We start from the raw sequence: 20660 nt of genomic DNA on the forward strand, positions 1-20660 counted from the left end.
TGTTTTATATATTTTAAATAATTTCATTTGAAATATTTACCTACCTCTGATTATTTGGTCTAATTGGGCACAGAAACCCCAAAATTTACCGATTTTTTTAATTTGCCTGTTTTGATTAGTTAAGCTAAAATTGTATGAATAAGAATAAAATATCTGCTTGGAATGAAAATCGGTGTCATTTTATATGTAAATTTATATGGCAGATATTATCGATCGTCATTTCCCAGCCAACCGGACGCCGTTTTTTCTCGATCATACGGTACTAGAACTTTCAGAGTAAAAAAAATATTTTTTTGTGTAGTAGAAGACTGAAAATTGCGTCCTGCCATCTAAATCTTAGGTTGAGATACTTTAAATAAAACAAGGATTATAATTATAAAATTATTATTATTAAAATATAAATAGGTATGTACTGTTAAAAAATCAAGAAAAGAATGTAGATATTATAAATTCTGTAAAGCTTGTTCATATTCATTTATAAGTTCATCAATGGAAGGTCTTGACTTTATGTCATGCTGTAAGCATCTCTTCATTGTATTTAAATATCGCTGAGACACTTGAGGAGCAGGAGGATAGTTTATCTTGAATTTTGGATCAATAATAGCTGCCAATTTAGACCACAATTGATTCAAATGCTGAAATGGAGTTCTACAGTAGACCAGTTGATATAATATACATCCCAACGACCACACATCAGATTTCAAATGAACCTACAATCTTATAGTATACAAAATATAATAACAATGGACTTATTTACTTGATATTTTTGCTTTCCATAATTGGGACTATTGATATTCTCATTGTTTTGGACATTTAAAGCTTCAGGACTAATATAATTGCAAGATCCCTCTTGGTTTGACTTATAAACAGAGGTCATATCTTCTTGAACTTTTGATGCAATACCAAAATCTATTAATTTTAAGCCTCTTCCAACAAATATAAAATTAGCTGGTTTCAAATCTGAGTGAATTATACCTGCAAAGCAAACATTAGAAATAGAAACAGAAACAAATATATTAATTCAATTAATCACAAAGTGATACTGTATACTACACAAAAAAAAACATGCCAAGTGGCACACTAAAATAATAATAATAAATAACCATGATACATTAATACATCAAAATAATGTATATTCTACAGAAAAGAATACATTTCAGATTAATATACACTCAGATGCAAAGAAACGCAACGGACAATTTTCCGTCAAATTTAAAGTATTATATTTTTTTTATATTTATCCCTATTTTATGTTGCCAAACCAAACCTAAGCAAACTGTATACAAATATATTTACTTTAATTTGTCTATACACTTTAGTATTTAGCTTTATAATACAGGGTTAATCACAGGGTTGTTTTTTTATCCTAATTTTAAAATACCCTGTACTACAATAATTTCCTGAATAAATTCTCATGAAACAATATTTTTTGGCCAGAACAATATTTTTTGGTTGCTTAGGTGATTATTGTTATAAAGTCATATTGGCAATTACATTTTGTATAACTACGATTACATATGGTGCCCTAGAGTTGAAGAATGTACAGGGTGGGCCAAATTTGTGCTTTTAAAGCTGTGGTGCTTTGGTGCTTTTAAAGAAAAACACCCTTTTCTATAGGAGATAGACAAAAACTAATATCGGTGTCTGGAGCTCAATTTTTATCAAAACCATTATGGTGAAAACCGCATATCGATATCTGTTACCATTTCAGAGTTACAGGGTGTTTTTCAAAAATGTGCATTTTTAACAAATCGCTGTAACTTTTTTGCTATGGAAAATTTTGTATTTCTATGAAAACATTTCCAAAGCACGTAGAATTTAATGGTTTTAGTATATTTTTGTTAAATTAATAATTTAAGAATTATCAACAGAAGATTTGGTTTTTATATGGGACAACCTGTATATTTTTCATTTATTGAAAATAATTTAAAATTACCTTTTCAAAAATATAGCAAACTTGATATTTTTGGTCGATTCCTCTTCGAGATATAGGGTTTATAAAAATTCTGCCACTTTAAAAAATAAATATAGGCTTTGAACGGCGCAAAAAAATTCTAGCTGTGAGCATCAATTAAAAAGAAAATAATATTTGCAATGAGAGATGCAGACTTTTATAACAATTTACACTATATTTAACCAACATCAACACATTTAAACTATATTTAATAACAATAAAAATAAATAGCAAACCAAGACATGAGATTTTGCTACAAGTGTTCGACATATCGACCGTCTTCTGTTATGGACAGACGGGGCCGTTTCTAAACATTTCTCGCGAAATTGATTAATTCAGTGGGGTGACAGATACCCTCTCATAACTGCTAAGTATTTCTAATTCTTGTCTAGATTATACGGGCAATTTAAAAATTAGAACCTTTATTCTTCCGCAAAGATATCCATTGGATTAGATCCATAGGCACTAAGTCCGGCGGCCTCGACGGCCAATGGCTGGGATCTTGGTTAGCTATTCAATTATTCTTGAAATTGGCTGCAAAAATTTGTTGATAAGTTCAGCGTTCTGAGGTGGTGCCTCGTCTTGCTGGAAAAATATGTTTTCGAGTTCCATTAGGGGCATCATCAATAAGGGGTCCAAAGCCTACTAGTTAAAAGTGGCGAACTTTTAAAAATTTTGTATTTCGAAGAGGATTATAACAAAATATCAAGTGTGCTTAATTTTTGGAAAGGTAATTTTAACTTCTTTTCAGTTGATCAAAAATATACAGGGTGTCCCAAATAAAAAATTAGTTTTTCTGTGGATAACTCTTAAATTATTAATTTTTAAAAAATTATACTTAAACCATTAAATTCTACGTAAAAAGGTGCTTTGGAAATGTTTTCATAGAAATACAAAATTTTCCATATCAAGCGACCTGTTAAAAAAGCACATTTTTGAAAAACACCCCGTAATTTCGAAACGGTAACAGATATCGATGTGTGGTTTTCACCATCATGTTTTTCATGAAAATTGAGCTTCAGACACCGATATTAGTTTTCGTCTATCTCCTATGGAGAAGGGCGTTTCCGTTTAAAAGCGTCCAATTTGACCCACCCTGTACAAAAGCAGTTGCTCTTGTTGAATATGGGCGAAATTATGAATATATGCCGCTAGAGTAATACGCATTCATTGCATTACGATAAAAAGAGTAGTTGAACGTTTTAGACAAACTGGACTACACTACTACTTTTAGACTACAATAATCGTAAAGCTGGTAGTCGTACGAAGCGCAAAACGACATTACGTCAATATGACATTACAATAATAGTCAACAAAGCCATCTCGCCATATTAAAAAATAATATAAAAATGTAATGATAATTTAAAAAAATGCAAAATGTTGGTGGGAAGTTCACTTCGCTCTTACAAATTTAACCTAATTATTACCTAACCTAACCTAACCAAGGGATGTGTTCTGCCGTCGGCAGTTAAAAGGCGGCAAGTGACAAAACCATAGTTTTGAAAAAAATGGCAAAAACTTTTCGATGTTGTCCTTCACTAATAAAAATATATACATTCGATTTTATTGTTCGACACTAATTGGAAATATTGTATTTAGTCATTTATAGGTATTTTTAGACAATAGAACAAGTTCTGTTTAAAAAAATGTTGGTTGGTTCTTTCTTGTTTCGTTTTCTGTCTTGAAATACAGTAAGAAGTTGAAGTTAAAAGGCGACAAGCGACAAAAAAACTGTTCAAATGCCGCCTTTTAACTACAAAACATTTGACGTGTCGCTATTTACAATCAAGTAAAATATGTTAACGCTTTAACTTAAAATGGGTAAGTTTTAAGTAACATCTTATTAAACACAGTTTATTTTTGAAATTAATAGTCATCAATAGTCATGCAAATTTTAAGTGGTTTTATGATAACAGGAATAACTATAGGTTTAACAGGGTGGTCCATAATGGATTATTCCGTATATATTCTCATGCATGTTTTGTTTACCTGCCGTCATTTATGATCTAGAGACTTTTTTCGTTGTTTTACTTAGATATATAACAAAAATGGTTAATAAAGACACATGAGAAGTGCCACCTCAAAAATCTTTGGATGCAGCGCTAGTTTGGTGTTTGCATTTTAAGCAAGAGGATACGCCGATGCCTCTCTTCTGAAGCCCAAAAACAATTTACACTTCTGCGATATACTACATCCAAATTAAAAAATAATAGCAAGGTTTTCATTTTTTTAATATATAATTTTTTTTTCTGGCTCTAAATTACGCTTAAAATAAAAAAAATAAACGGATGAATGAAAAATCTTTTCTTCAATAAATACAATAATCATTTATTTATTGCCAATTAATTCGAAATACAGTACTTCCCACAGTTTAACAAGCGGGACGCTATCGTACGCTTTTTTTTTAGATCAACGAATAGCAGATAAGGACTTCCTTATTAACAGCTGATATTTTTTTCGAGGATTTGTGTGACACAAAAGAGGTAGTCGACAGTAGATCTTCCTGCCCAAAATCCAGCTTGTTCTTCAGCTTCGTAGTCGGCAAATTCGTGTTCTATTCTGGCTTCCAGAACCTTTCTATATAGCCTGCTTATTGACTCTGTAACTGCAATTATCCTGTAGTTTCCGCATTCATATTTACAGCCTTTTTCTGTATTGGGGTAAGATACGATTCTTTCCATTCTTGTAGGTAGTTCTGCTAGGTGTTAATTTTTGGTTTGGTTCCAAACTTTATTAATTCTGCTGTATTGTTACCAAGGCCGGCCGCTTTTCTGTTTTTTAAACAATTGCATTTATATTTCACTTCTTTTATAGATATTCTGATGGGTGAGGTGGAAACTGATACGTTTGTGTTAATTCCTATGGGTTCTTTAAATTCGTCTCAGTCTTCTTGACTTGCGTCTAACCGTACCATGCAATTCTTCAACTTCAACCAACAGGTCCGATGGCGGTCGAATTCTCCCGATCATTTTCCGATGATGCCCGCCAAATTTAAATCATGGGTTATTTTCTTGTCTTTTATTATAAACTTGTAACTTTCGAGAGTAAGTTCTTAAGTAACAGTAGCATAATTTAACATAAATTTCAAAAACGTACAAATTATAATAATATATCCTAACCTATTATTGCGGACCCGTACCGTGTGAACTCGGCCTTAGGCTTGGCCACTCGGCTATGACTCATACGCCGGCGACGCCGACCTTCTAGAACGGCTAAGAATTGTTGGGACAAATCTGGATTGTCTGTTGCTCTCATATATAAGCAGACGCCTGAGGTCTGAGGAGGATAGAGATAAATAACCGGTAGACGCATACAGTTACAATCGCCGCGCTAATTCAAAATAAATTCCTGTTAGATAAATAATTAGTTAAATTGTAAATAAGTTATTAATAGTTCTTTAAGTCTTTTAATCGTTATTGTTTTTGTTAATTAGTGTTAAATAAATTGTGTTTAAATAAATTGTGACTTTCTATCCACACGGAACCGACGAAAAACGTAACACTATATAACCAACAGTTCTACAAAATCGATCGGGTATTTCGCGTGCGCTCTATAAACAAAAAAGCTTACACCAAAGGCTAACCAGCGCAATCAAAATACACCTACGGCGTATTTTGATCGCTGTTACCAATAACTCTAAAAAAATAAAAACAGCTGTAAAAAAAGCTCTGCCTCTGCCAGGGATCTGCCAGGCCTCTGCCAGCCTCTGCCATCGTCCCGTTGCTCCCGAATCGGCAGCCTCCACCACGGAGCTACACGCTGCTTTCGAAACCAGACTCTATTGAAGCCAATGACCAATGACTAAAAAATCCAAGGACAAATAACACCCGAGAGCAAATTGTTACGATGTCACCAAACAGTGCCGTGGCACATATTTTTCTTAACCTAGCTGTTTCAAGAGATATTTATATTTTTTGATAAATGTTTTGACTACGCCTATGGTGTATACGGTGGTATCATACTAATTAATTACGAAAAAAAACGTATTAAAATGTTAACAAAAGGTACAAAACTAGCATCGACGTATAGCACACATCAAGTACATATAATATCAGAAAAATAATTATCGAATTCAATAAGAAAACTAAGAAAACGCTAAAAAGGTGGAGCGGACTGTTTATTTACCTATGAAACGTAACTCCTGACTCTTTCTTATCGCTGCTGCTTTTACACTTGAAAGCTGAAGAACTAATCACCATTGTAATAAAGTTTATAAAAAGTTCACTACACACAAACTATTAAAAATCGCTAAATTGTCGCTGGTGACCAGTTGATGACTCATTCGTTGCCATCAAAAGAATGGCGTCTAAGGTCATAAATTCTGCTGCAGCCCGTATATGGGCGTTACAGGTCCTTATATTATTTAGTAATTGATTGAAGCATTACTTTCTTCTGCCGTTCCAATACGCATGCGCATCCGCCGGACCTGTGGGTTGAGATTGAAGAGTTGCACGGTACGACTAGACGCAAATGTCTTCTTCTAGCAGATCACTGATGTATTTGTCCCATTTTTGTAATAGAATTGTGGATATTATGATATCTCTTGTGATATCTCCTGGCGCAATGATCTTAATATTTTCCAGCTCTGAGTGCTTTTCCTTACTCTAAGATAGGTTTGAATTGTTGAACATTTTCTTTCCCAGGATTCATTCTTTTTTTGTGTGATATTTTCTTGACTTTTGCTTGTGCTTCTTTAAACAGCGTTTTATCTTTTTTTTGTGTTGTTAAGAATCTTTGGTTTAGTTCCCTTTTTTCTTTAATACGATGTCCTCGTCCCACCAATACGGTTTCCCTTGCATTGTCCTTTCATATGTACAGGGTGTCCCACTAAGAATAGCTCTCGGCTGTATCTCGGAAAGTATTAGCCGTAGGGGCTGCGGAAAAAAATAATTATAACTAAAGAGGCTATGAGAAATTGCTGGAAATTATTTTCAAGTTTGTAGAACGACCGCTAGGGGGCACAACTGCAACAAAAAATAAGAAAATGGAGTTTTTATACCATTTTGCCTAGATAAGGTGTACTATAAGTAATAGCTTCATAATCTTCAGTAAATTTTGGATTTTCTTTGTTAGAACCATTTTCCCCTATCTGCTAAAATAAAGTGGTGGGGGAAGGTTTGTAACAGGGGGAAATTTTGAAGGTCGGTTTGATGAAGTAAAAGGCGATAGTTTAAGTTCCTCGTGTATTTCTCTCTCTCTTTTGTAACTCTTTGCTATAATGGCTAGAAAATTATATAAATGATTTGCTGATCTTAAATATTATGGATAAATCTTACCTAGCACCAAGTTAATTCATACAAAATATAATAACTAATAAGATGTATGGTGAAATGTTAAACCACAGGCTGCCGCCGTTATTTGCAAAAGTTAAAAATAAATGTAGAAATAAATTTACTTAAATCGAAGATATTTTTTATCCGCATACCAGATTTATTTAATAAAATGGGTATAAGCGGCGACATCTACAAGACGGGTGTTTGAACGCATTGAATGTTAATAAGGTTTACTACATTTACACTAAAATATTCCCATGTAGTTCCGCAATTTAATAACAAATAATCAGTAACCTAATATATTTTGTTTCAGGTTAGATCTATCTTTATATAAATGTTAATAACTCCGGACTGGATGATCAGAATCCAACAAACGAGGGCTCGTTTAAAATAGAGTTTCTTACTCTATATTGTTGCGGACCCGTACCGTGTGAACTCGGCCTTAGGCTTGGCCACTCGGCTACGACTCATACGCCCACCGACGTTCGAAGAACGCCGCTAAGAATTTTCGAGATATGTCTGGACTGTCTGTTTCTCTCATATATAAGCCGATGCCCGAAACCTGAAGGAGATAGAGATAAATAACCGATCGACGCGTACAGTTACAATAGCCGCGCTAATTCATAATAAATTTCTGTTAGATAAATAATTAGATAAATTGTAAATAAGTTATAAATAGTTCTTTAAGTCTTTTAATCGTTATTGTTTTTGTTAATTAGTGTTAAATAAATTGTGTTTAAATAAATTGTGACTTTCTATCCACACGGAACCGACGAAAAACGTAACAATTGGTGTCAAGTGTGGCGTGTGTGATAGACTAGAAAAATAAAAAGACTGAAAATGGCTTCGAAAAAATTGTTGAAAGACTTGAAAGTGTCGGAATTAAAATGCATATTGGAAGAGAGGGAGTGCGAGACAGATGGAAAGGAAAGCATTTTGCAAGCCAGACTGAGAGAGGTTTTGATTGAGGAAGTTGAGGATCCTGACACATTTTGCTTTGAGCTGGAAGGTGACCTTGACTCGTCATTGAAAAATTTGCAAGACAATTTAAACGACAATTTGAATAGTAAGATAATTAATTTAGAAGATAAAATTATGGAAAATTCCCAGGATTTGCAAGAAACTTTGAATGATAAAATGACGGAAAATTCCCAAAAATTAGAAGATAAAATCATAGAAAATTCTAAAGATATACAGGCCAGCTTTAATAATAAAATACTTAATTTAGAAGAAAGTTTATATAACAAGATAATAGAAAGTTCCAGGGAATTAGAAGAAAAGATTATAGAGAATTCCACGGAGCTACAAGACAAAATAGCACAGATTGAGGACGATGTTAACAGAAAAATCGAAATTTTAAAAGAAGAAATAGCGAAGTCAAATTCACCAAAATGTCAAGAAATATCGGAGGGACCGAAACTAGTCGAAAATAGGTATGCCTCAAAATCAGTTATGAAACCTCCACAGTTTGACGGAAAACCCGCTTGGGCCAATTATTTTTGCCAGTTTGAGGCCGCTGCGAGAGCGAACGGATGGACAATCACTGAAAAGGCTACCGCTTTGACTGTTGCACTGCGAGGAGATGCGACTGATATCCTGCAGACACTGTCACCATCGGAACAGGGAGATTATCAGCAATTGGTACGACATTTAGAAATGAGGTACGGCCAAGCTCATTAGGAACATGTCTATCATCCCCAGCTAAAAAATCGCATTCAAAAGGCAAATGAGTCTCTGCAGGAGTTTGAAGCCGATGTAGCCCGTCTCGTTCGCCTTGCGTACCCTGCTACGCCCGAGAATGTTATGGAGCGGTTGGCAGTACAGGCATTATCCGACGGCTTACGTGACAACGAGACAAGACAAGCACTTCTCCTAGCCCACCCAACGCGCTTGGTGGATGCTTTAGCACGTGTCCTAGAATTTGAGGCCGCGAAACAAAGTTCTCGGTCTCTAGTGAGAGTACGGGCGGTCAACCAATGTTCCGACGAATCCGTGGAAAGCATTGTACGGAAAGTCATGGAGAAGTACATGGGCAAGAAAGGACCGACTTGTTGCTGGAATTGCGGCCAGGCAGGACACGTAAGGAGTCACTGTAAAGAAAAGGAGCAGTACCCAACAGGTTCCAACGAAAACTGTTCAAGTCGCATCGCTACAACACAAGTTCAACAGCATTTTTGTGGATGGTTTTGTTGATGGAGAGTTCCGGACCATGCTGTTGGATACAGGTGCGACGAAAACTATCATCAGACCGGACATTCTTAAAATATCGAAGAAGGTTAAAACAACACAATGGCGGCTACGTACAGCTACAGGAAGCTCCGCTCTCATCCATGGAGAGGTAGATCTTAATTTTGTTATCGGAAGCACCTGTTTTAATCATTGAGTGTTAGTAGCAGACATCGAAGATGAACTTATTCTCGGAATGGACATCATGACCACTAGAGGTTTTGAGCTAAACCTCAAACAAGGAATTTTGAAAATAAATGAAGAAGAAGTGGCTCTGCATCGAAAATGTGAGGAGACGCTTCGCGTGGTGGTAGCAAAAGATGTTTCGATCCCTGAGCGCTGTGAGATATTTTTGGATGGTTGCCTGGAAGGTAAAATGAATAATGGGAGTATTATTCTGTTGGAGCCAAGGAATCATGACAGCGAAATAGGACGAGGGTAATAAATTAAGTATCAAGATGTGTTTGATAAAGGAGAAGCGGGGCAGAGAGGTCGTACCAATTTAGTACAACATAAAATTGATACCGGAGATGCACGACCAATCAAACAACATCCGAGAAGACTTCCACTCGCCAAACGTGAAGAAACTGACAAGATCCTTTGAGAAATGAAAGAAGAGGGTGTTATCGAACTATCTAACAGCCCGTGGACATCGCCGGTAGTACTAGTAAAGAAGAAAGATGGTACCACCAGGTTCTGTGTTGATTATCGGCAGCTCAATAATGTTACCAAGAAGGATAGCTATCCCCTGCCGAGGATAGACGATACTCTAGACACACTGGCGGGATCGACAATATTCTCTACCTTAGATCTGAAGAGTGGATATTGGCAAGTCGACATGGCGCCGAAAGACAGAGAGAAGACAGCGTTCTCGGTGGGCTCCGGACTGTGGCAATTTACCGTCATGCCTTTTGGATTGTGCAACGCGCCAGCTACCTTTGAAAGACTAATGGAGTCTGTGTTAAAGGGACTATCCTGGACCACCTGTTTAGTGTACCTGGATGACATTATAGTGGTGGGGAAATCCTTCGACGATCATCTGAAGAATTTGGAAGAAGTTTTCAAGCGACTTGCAAGTTTTGGTTTGAAACTTAGCCCCAAGAAATGTCATCTGTGTCAAGAAAAGGTACACTACTTGGGCCATGTGGTCTCCTCCCAGGGAGTTGCTGTAGATCTACAGAAGACCAAGACAGTGGAAGAGTGGCCGATACCCAAAGACAAACATGAACTCAGAAGCTTTTTGGGACTATGCACATACTATCGCCGCTATGTACAGGGTTTCGCCACCATCGCAAAACCATTGACCAGACTTACCGAAGGCGAGAGGCGTTTTCGAGATATGTCTGGACTGTCTGTTTCTCTCATATATAAGCCGATGCCCGAAACCTGAAGGAGATAGAGATAAATAACCGATCGACGCGTACAGTTACAATCGCCGCGCTAATTCAAAATAAATTTCTGTTAGATAAATAATTAGATAAATTCTAAATAAGTTATAAATAGTTCTTTAAGTCTTTTAATCGTTATTGTTTTTGTTAATTAGTGTTAAATAAATTGTGTTTAAATAAATTGTGACTTTCTATCCACACGGAACCGACGAAAAACGTAACAATATTATACCATAAAAATAATAATAATAAGGTTTTGAACGTAGATAAGGGCGCTTTCTTACAATTTAACAAACATAGCGCGTTTTTTCAAAACAATTAAATACGAGAGTATACGTAATTTTAGCTGATGGTAAAAAGTAGTAAAAGCTTAAAAAGTGAGCAAAAACCGCATCTTGATATCTTCTTTCAAACCGAAGATATTAGCAAAATTATAATAAATACCAAAAAATAAGCCCTTAATTACCTTATTTTTAAAACACGGTATCAGTAGCCGTCTTGATTATGCCCATTCCAACAAAAAAATAAGATAGAAACAGTTAGTTTATTTTAAAATCGACGAAATACCAGAATAACATAATACCAGAGGTATTAATATCTAATAATTAAGATATTAATAACAGTGAACAAGAAACGATGATTCAGTGAAGTCATGGTAGGCTTTGGAAAAAAGTAGCTTTTCACGTAATAGTATAAATGTCAAATTGTTATTAGATCAACATTTTGATAGTCTTAGCAGCGTTTTTTTATCTGTTGATTGCTTTTTCAAAATGCCAACAACTTCAACTACTTCAAATAATGAAGTTATTTTAGTTTATGAAATATATGTATGAAAATATATACATATACATATGAAAAGCCGTTTCGGAGATGGTAACAAAAAATTAAAAAAACAACCCCTATTAAAAAATAGGGGATGAAGGTAGAACGGTGAAAATTTAGTGTTGTTTGTATTTTTTAATGCCAAATAAAAAAAAATAAAAATATTTTTTTTTCACAAAATAAAAAAATGGGGGTGGACTACCCTTATCACTTAAGGGTATAAAAAATATATAACTAGCTATTCTCAGACCTACTGAATACACATATAAAATTTCATCAAAATCGGTTAAGCCGTTTCGGAGGAGTACGGTAACCAAAACTGTAACACGGGAATTATATAAGATAATAATATTATATGTAAACTGCGGAGTGCGGAGAACGGAAAGACTGATTATAGAAATAGATAAAATTTAAAACTATAATTTAAAACTATTCAAGAAAGTACAGACAAAACAAGGCAACGCCGCGCGTCTATTCGTTCAATTCCGAGCAAAATAGCGAGGCCCCACGAAGTTGGTGCCTCGCTAGCCAAAGCCAGGCCCCATCGACAGGTCAGATTTTGATGCGAGACGAGACTTCTAGGGTATTAAGATATTCTTTGCTATTTATAACCACGAAGTTGCACGCAAGAGTTTTGACTGCATTGGTTTTAACTTCTTTGCGGAGGGGGTTAATCTTTTTTTGATATAACAACAAAAGATTAACACCCTCCGTATGGAAGCTGTAACCAATGCAATCAAAACTCTTTCGTGCAACTTCGTGGTTAGAGATAGTCAGATCTCGTTGGTAAAATAGCAATTATGGGAAGGAGCCGTTCTTCTGGCGACCGCCTTTCGTAATCCCAGAATGAGGGAAAAAAACACGCTAAATTTAGGTTTAGCATTGGCAACGTTGCTTTAAATGCCAGAAACACATAACTAGTGATGGGAATAATCGAATTATTTTCACCATCGTGTTTTCATATTTCACAATCGAATTAATAATTCGAATTATTTAGTAGAATTATAAATTTAACCTAAAAATAAATTCGTCCCAGCTAGTGCTAATATTTAGATAAAAGTAAATAATAAAAAGTAATAAAAAATAATTATTTAGATAAAAGAAGAAAATTAATTTTAGTGTTTGGCAGGTGTTCGGTGAAATTTGGGTGAGATGGAAATGAACCAAATAATAGTAGTATTCTTTCGTTCTGAACGAAATGAAAATTTTCACTTAAACTTATTTATTCCTAGGTGGTATAGAAAATAACAATGATTTCTGGATTTTTCTATATCGGATCGTTCCTTTCTTTGTCGATTCCCTTTATAAATCAGTATAAATGAAAATTTTCAGTTCGATCAGAACGAAAGAATACTAATAAATAGTACTAATGGTACTAATTACTAATATTCGTCCATAAGAGGTTATGTTTTATGTTCATTTGTAATTCGGTTACCACAGATATAATATAAAATACTACTAATTTTTATCTCGATTATATCGAAAAAGATAATCGAATTAGTTAGTTTTAATTTACTATCGAATTATTAGTCGAATTATTTAATTCAAATTTTCCACACACACTACACATAACCCAAAATTTTCAGATTGTTTATATAAATTTATTTTAGCAAATTTTTCTCTATGCATAGAATTGGTTAAAAAAGTAACAGAAAATAGCAATAACATCATTGTTTATTGAATACCTAACAAAATATGTGCTAGAAAACCTTAAATATATGAGAAATTAAGAAAAATTCGATGTTAATAATTTTCCGTTTTTCTGAAAAACGGTAAGAGACCGCCAAGAAAAAAGTTCAGATTCGTAATCTACGACCTCAAAATAGGATGGATACCAATTTTAGTGAAAATCGGACGATTTCCAGTTTTCCCAATAACTACCCATTTCAGGAAAAGGTTAGTGCCACCACATTGGAAACATATGTAATAAAAATAACTAACGGCTGTACTTAAACCAACGGCTGTACTTAAACTGCCGTTAAACGGTAGCTTACTAAATTACTGATGTGACGTACTTGACGGCTTTATAAATATAGAAATTTTAAAAGGAATAACCAACGCTATCCACCCCACCAAATAACCAATTTAACCAATGCAACTAACCTCGACACTGATAAAAAATATAAAAAACAAATATAAATTAGTAAAAATCAACCAACCCCACCAAATAACCAACTAACCAATGAATTAACACCCTCCAACTAACCACGCTAACCAACCCGCCAAATAACTAAACCAAGCCAACTAAAAAGAGTGAAACCAATGCAATAAGATCACGCTATAAGCAAAAAACATATAAAAAAGTCTTGGTCGGCGTGAGATTTGAACCACGGACCTTTCGTTCACGAAGCAATAGCCTCAGTCACGGAACCACAGGTGCTCTTGCAAAATGCCTATCGCTAGGCATTACTTTCCGCCGACATCAACGACGTCATAATATCTATTAACGGCATTTTAGTAAGCTACCGTTTAACGGCTGTTTAAGTACATCGAATAAAATACGATGTACTTAAACAGCCGTTAAACGGTAGCCTACTAAAATGCCGTTAATATATATTGTGACGTCGTTCATATCGGCGGAAATTAATGCCTGCCTATAAGCATTTTGCAAGAGGACCTGTGGCTCCGTGGTTGAGGCTATCGCTTCGTGAGCGAATGGTCCGTGGTTCAAATCTCACGCCGACCATGACATATTTTTTTTGCTTATAGCGTGATCTTATTGCATTGGTTCGACTTTTTGGTTGGATTGGTTTAGTTATTTGGCGGGTTGGTTAGCGTGGTTATTTGGAGGGTGTTAATTCATTGGTTAGTTGGTTATTTGGTGGGGTTGGTTGGTTTTTACTAATTTATATTTGTTTCTTATATTTTTTTATCAGTGTCGAGGTTAGTTGCGTTCGTTATTTGGTGGGGTGGATAGCGTTGCGTCCTTATAAAATTCCTATATTTCATAAAGCCCGTCAAGTGCGTCACATCAACGTCATACCTATTAACGGCATTTTAGTAAGCTACCGTTTAACGGCAGTTTAAGTACAGCCTTTTCGAAACCAATATATTTTACGATGTTACGATTAAGGCTAGGCATTACTTTCCGCCGACATGAACGACGTCACAATACCTATTAACGACATTTTAGTAGGCTACCGTTTAACGGCTGTTTACAGTACAGCCAATAAAATATAGGATACTTAAACTGCCGTTAAACGGTAGCTTACTAAAATGCCGTTAATAGGTATGACGTCGTTGATGTGACGCACTTGACGGCTTTATGAAATATAGAAATTTTATAAGGACTAACCAACGCTATCCACCCCACCAAATAACCAACTTAACCAACGCAACTAACCTCGACACTGATAAAAAATATAAAAAACAAATATAAATTAGTAAAAATCAACCAACCCCACCAAATAACCAACTAACCAATGAATTAATACCCTCCAAATAACCACGCTAACCAACCCGCCAAATAACTAAACAAAGCCAACTAAAAAGAGTGAAACCAATGCAATAAGATTACGCTATAAGCAAAAAAAAATATAAAAAAGTCTTGGTCGGCCTGAGATTTGAACCACGGACCATTCGGTTACGAAGCGATACCCTCAGCCACTGACCCACAGGTACTCTTGCAGAATGCTTAAGGCTAGGCATTACTTTCCGCCGACATGAACGACGTCACAATATCTATTAACGGCATTTTAGTAGGCTACCGTTTAACGGCTGTTTAAGTACATCGTAAAAATAATTAGAAATAAAATAGGCTGTACTTAAACTGCCGTTAATCGGCAGACATATTTTTTTTGCTTATAGCGTGATCTTATTGCATTGGTTTCACTTTTTGGTTGGATTGGTTTAGTTATTTGGCGGGTTGGTTAGCGTGGTTATTTGGAGGGTGTTAATTCATTGGTTAGTTGGTTATTTGGTGGGGTTGGTTGGTTTTTACTAATTTATATTTGTTTTTTATATTTTTTTATCAGTGTCAAGGTTAGTTGCGTTGGTTATTTGGTGGGGTGGATAGCGTTGCGTCCTTATAAAATTCCTATATTTCATAAAGCCCGTCAAGTGCGTCACATCAACGTCATACCTATTAACGGCATTTTAGTAAGCTACCGTTTAACGGCAGTTTAAGTACAGCCTTTTCGAAACCTATATATTTTACGATGTACTTAAACAGCCGTTAAACGGTAGCCTACTAAAATACCGTTAATAGATATTGTGACGTCGTTCATGTCGGCGGAAAGTAATGCCTAGCCTTAAGCTTTCTGCAAGAGCACCTGTGGGTCAGTGGCTGAGGCTATCACTTCGTAAGCGAATGGTCCTGGTTCAAATCTCACGCCGACCAAGACTTTTCTATATTTTTTTGCTTATAGCGCGATCTTATTGCATTGGTTTCACTCTTTTTATTTGGATTGGTTTAGTTATTTGGCGGGTTGGTTAGCGTGGTTATTTGGAGGGTGTTAATTCATTGGTTAGTTAATTATTTGGTAGGGTTGGTTGATTTTTACTAATTTATATCTGTTTTTTATATTTTTTATCAGTGTCGAGGTTAGTTGCGTTGGTTAAGTTGGTTATTTGGTGGGGTGGATAGCGTTGGTTAGTCCTTATAAAATTTCTATATTTCATAAAGCCGTCAAGTGCGTCACATCAACGACGTCATACCTATTAACGGCATTTTAGTAAGCTACCGTTTAACGGCAGTTTAAGTACAGCCAATAAAATATAGGATACTTAAACTTAGAAGATCCTTAGAAGCTTAAGGCTAGGCATTACTTTCCGCCGACATGAACGACGTCACAATATCTATTAACGGCATTTTAGTAGGCTACCGTTTAACGACTGTTTAAGTACATTGTTTCGAAAATGTTTCCTATTTGTGGCATACCGTTTCCATTTTGTGTCAAGAAACAGACAGAATTATTAGAAATATTACCTAAAATGTGTCCAAAAATGCTACTTGGGTTTGATACTTTAAACTTACAGCCAAATAAAACACTAATACTCCACAATATAGATTATTAAAACTAAAATTTAATATTCCAATTACTAGTTTATCTGCAGTTAGCAAAACGCACGTCCTGTGTTAAAAGTAAAGTGTTTTGATGTATAGTGGTAAATTAGAATTTAATTCTGCCTTGCGATCTCTATTTCTATTACATAGATTTTGTAGTGATTTGCCTTTTTAATTTGCTAATTACAGTAGGTATGTAGTGTTGATAGTTACTCTGCAATATATTGAAGCTCAGGAAGAGGATAACATATTATGTTCTAAATACCTATTCTAATTTTTTTTCTTCATCAAGTCTTCATCAGTGTTGTGTCATATGAAAAAATAGTGTCGAATATAATCCAAAAAATTACATATAAAATATTCACACCACGCACATAATGTTTACTGCGTACTCCATAGTCAATGTAGATAATTTTAGTGTTAAGAATAATAATTTTAAAAAATATGTGGTCATCTTTTGATAAGTTTATATTAGTTAATTAATTGCAGTAAACATTATGAGGTGTGAATTATATTGTACATGTAATTTTTTGGATTATATTTGACACTATTTTTCTCATATGACACAACACTGATGAAGGCTATAGTTAGCCGAAACGTTTTTTTAAACCAAATAAAAATAATGAAAACCCAAATGAAAACTTAAATCAGCGTTTTTCCCGAACCTAAAAATCCCAAGAAAATCAAAAATTTTAGAATAATTTTACATATAAAATGCCAGCGATCTTCATTTCATAGCCATCGCTGACGCCTTTTTTTAGATAATATTGTATTATTTGTAAATATAATTTTTCGAACATTGATACTTGCAAAATATAAAATGTGTCCAAAAATGCTACTTGGGTTTGATACTTTAAACTTACAGCCAAATAAAACACTAATTCTCCACAATATAGATTATTAAAACTAAAATTTAATATTCCAATTACTAGTTTATCTGCAGTTAGCAAAACGCGCGTCCTGTGTTAAAAGTAAAGTGTTTTGATGTATAGTGGTAAATTAGAATTTAATTCTGCCTTGCGATCTCTATTTCTATTACATAGATTTTGTAGTGATTTGCCTTTTTAATTTACTAATTACAGTAGGTATGTAGTGTTGATAGTTACTCTGCAATATATTGAAGCTCAGGAAGAGGATAACGTATTATGTTCTAAATACCTATTGTAATTTTTTTTCTTTTTGCTCAAAATTCTCATTTTTCTCAAAAACTTCCGTTCTCAAGCAACATTCTTCCAAAACAAATTCTCAAGCATTTTATACAACACTACATAAATATAATTTATGAACTGTATCCAAAAAAATATCTATAAATTATATAATTAAGTACCTTTCATATGAATTTGTTTAACAGCATATAGCATGTCCATCCAAAAAAATGTAAGTAAATGGCCAGACAAACAAGATTGTCCACCAGCTAATTCTTTTAAAATAGTACTTAGATCCTTGTCCCCTTTCTCCATAACAACAACTAACTTATCATTTTGTATTTCACTAAAAATAATTGCAAATAATAAAAACTCCCGGAATGGTATTTGACATACTAATCATGCATTTTAATAATTCTATCACAAATTTGTAGATCACTTAACACTTTAACTTCATTTATATATCCACTGGCGGTTGTTGGATTTGATAAATTTACAACCTTAATGGCTACATGAAGTTTTTCACATGGTTCAAAACCATAATATACTTCTGAACTTCCACCTTTTCCTAATAAGCTCATAATAAGGTACTCTGTATTATTTACTATAATTTTATTATAGTTTTCATTCCCATAAATATGTGCTGGAATAAACTTCTACAATAGAAGATAAATATTAAGAAAATAATTATAGCTATTTTACTTGTACATTTTTATACATTTTGATTTTCATATATGCCTGCTAACATTGATTTCTTACTACTTGAACATTTAACTATTTGAAGTGGAGTTCCAGGAAATTTTCTTGTGGAATGCTGAACATTTAAAGACTTGCCAATGGGTGTTTTAAATAATGTCTTATTTCTTGAATTCTTGCATACATTAACTTTAGGAGTTATTGTACATTGACTGGATTTATTGATATATTTGGTTTCAGTAGCTGGTATAATATTAATTTGTGGTGTAACAAAGTTAAAATTAATCTCTTTTCTTTTAAGTGGTGTATGTAGTGATAAAGCAGAAAAATCCAAATCAAAACTATCATTCTTCAATTTAGATGTTGAAACATTCAACGATTCAATAGAATCGCAGATAGTTCCTTTGTTGTCATATAATATAGACACATCAAGACTGTTTTCTGGTTCACCTTCTTTTAACTTAAAACCATTGTTTGCAATGCTAAAAGTATTACACAAACTGAATAATTTTATCCAAAAGTATAAAATAAAAAATAGGCCTACTCCAAAGATCTCATTGAAACACATGATTCATGTGCAGTCATGTTTGAAGGATTCTTGAGAGATAGTTGACTACCTGTTATATCATTTGACTCTTCTTCATCGCTTTCGGAGATATCTTCTATATCAGGCTTCAACCGGTTCCTTAAACTCTTTTTGTTTAGCGGTGTAAGGATAAATCCTTCCCTAAACAAAAAAAAAATATATATATATATATAGTAGTCAAACATTTAGACGTCATTGATTCAAACATATACCAACATATCTATTGCTGATGTCTTAGACTTATTAATTTGATCATTTTTCGCCATTTTCTTGTAAGGATGTACATATACAATTTATAGGGCAATCACTACTTTTTAACTGGAATTAAATTTTACCAAATTTATTAACTAAAACACCATATCATCGAAAAAAAAAACTGTGAAACTTGGTTGGAAATAAAAATCGCTGCCTTTTTAAACTTTGTCTTGTCTCCTCAACGCCGTTTTTTTTTTTCGATCATACGGAATTTTTAATTAACGTCAGAGTTTTTTTATTTTGTCTCTAGAATAACTTTTTGTCTCCTTTTTGCTGTAGAGCTGATCTGATCTGACGAGGCCTATATACTTTGTTCCATTTATCTTGAAGCCATACTGGAAGACTACTCATTGAGAATATAGCATACAAACTATCTTTCATCTGCTTTCATAAGCCAAACAGAAAATATGAAAACAATTTTTATAACTCAAATCAAAAAATATAGTGCTCTGAAACTGAAATAACTCAAACTCATAACTCATATAGCAGCTCATAGAATCTGAAACCAGTGAAACTGCTGAATGAAACCTCTGTACCATAGAATGAAACTGTTTACTGTTTACAGTTGTTTATCTGCTGTTTATAATTTAAAATGTTTGCTGTTGTCTGCATGTCTGCCAACTGCCAATGTCTGCTGTTGTGTTCTTGTTCACTGCCGTTCTTTAAAAGATCAGCCTAGGGGCGGACTTTTGTTTACTTCATCAGCTGTACATACTTAGATATTGGGTTAGATTCCGTTTTAGGTAAAGGTGTGGATCCGGTGGCTGACCTTGAAGCCCATATTTGCTGCATTTGATCATCGATACTACGCAAGCGCACATCGTCGATGTTGCCAAATTGCAGTTTATTTTCGAATTATTTGTAGTTGAAATTTTTTTTTGAGTGTTAATCAATAATAATACAAATTCTATAATTAATTTTATAATTTCAGATTTATCTTGATATCCAAAATTAAGGAATGATATATAAAATTGAATATATAAAATTGTAATAATAATAACATTTATTTATATATTTACATTAGAATTAAAAATTATATCATTTACGGATTTTTTCTTAATGGTTTTAAACTTATTAGAATTATTTTATTTCTTTCAAGTCATTTAATTTCTAGTTATTTACAGGCAACAATAGTTTTGATTATATGTATTGATGTATTGAAGTACTACCATGACGAGTCTTATAGAAAAATACAGGCGAATGGGAGATAGAGGTAACATTTTACCTATAATGTTACTAATATAATATACTTTGATTATAATGTTTGTATCATAATCTCTTAAAAATATCAAGTTAGTGGATTAATAGCA

The 20660-nt window shown here is 34.0% G+C and overlaps 1 protein-coding gene across 7 annotated transcripts; it reads right to left on the reverse strand.

Annotated features, from left to right (window-relative positions):
• Window positions 1-373: 373 nt before the first annotated feature.
• On the reverse strand, window positions 374-20063 carry LOC115884120 (dual specificity protein kinase TTK). 7 transcript variants are annotated; one of them, XM_030902617.1, is made up of 8 exons: window positions 19607-20062; window positions 19312-19413; window positions 19054-19236; window positions 18532-19009; window positions 18210-18469; window positions 17996-18159; window positions 758-975; window positions 374-710 (listed from the first exon to the last, which is right to left on the reverse strand). In XM_030902617.1, the coding sequence occupies exons 2-8, from the start codon at window positions 19359-19361 to the stop codon at window positions 444-446; spliced, it is 1620 nt and encodes a 539-aa protein (XP_030758477.1). In that variant the 5' UTR covers window positions 19362-19413; window positions 19607-20062; the 3' UTR covers window positions 374-443. The 7 variants fall into 7 exon arrangements, with proteins under 7 accessions (XP_030758477.1, XP_030758476.1, XP_030758473.1 ...); XM_030902616.1 differs by having other exon boundaries at window positions 19505-20062; XM_030902613.1 differs by lacking the exon at window positions 19312-19413 and having other exon boundaries at window positions 19607-20063.
• Window positions 20064-20660: the final 597 nt, after the last annotated feature.

Source organism: Sitophilus oryzae, unplaced genomic scaffold (genome assembly GCF_002938485.1).
Source record: "Sitophilus oryzae breed Bouriz unplaced genomic scaffold, Soryzae_2.0 scaffold_2015_pilon_pilon, whole genome shotgun sequence".
In the NCBI taxonomy this organism is placed as follows: Eukaryota; Metazoa; Arthropoda; class Insecta; order Coleoptera; family Curculionidae; genus Sitophilus; species Sitophilus oryzae.

Coding starts and splice junctions, on each gene's coding strand:
- LOC115884120 (XM_030902613.1), bottom strand. CDS start 19,731: ATGAAAGATAGTTTGTATGCTATATTCTCAATGAGTAGTCTTCCAGTA. Junction 19,237..19,606: donor CAGCAAAAAGGAGACAAAAA/GTTATTCTAGAG, acceptor TTTTTTGTTTAG/GGAAGGATTTATCCTTACAC. Junction 18,470..18,531: donor GCATATATGAAAATCAAAAT/GTATAAAAATGT, acceptor CTTCTATTGTAG/AAGTTTATTCCAGCACATAT.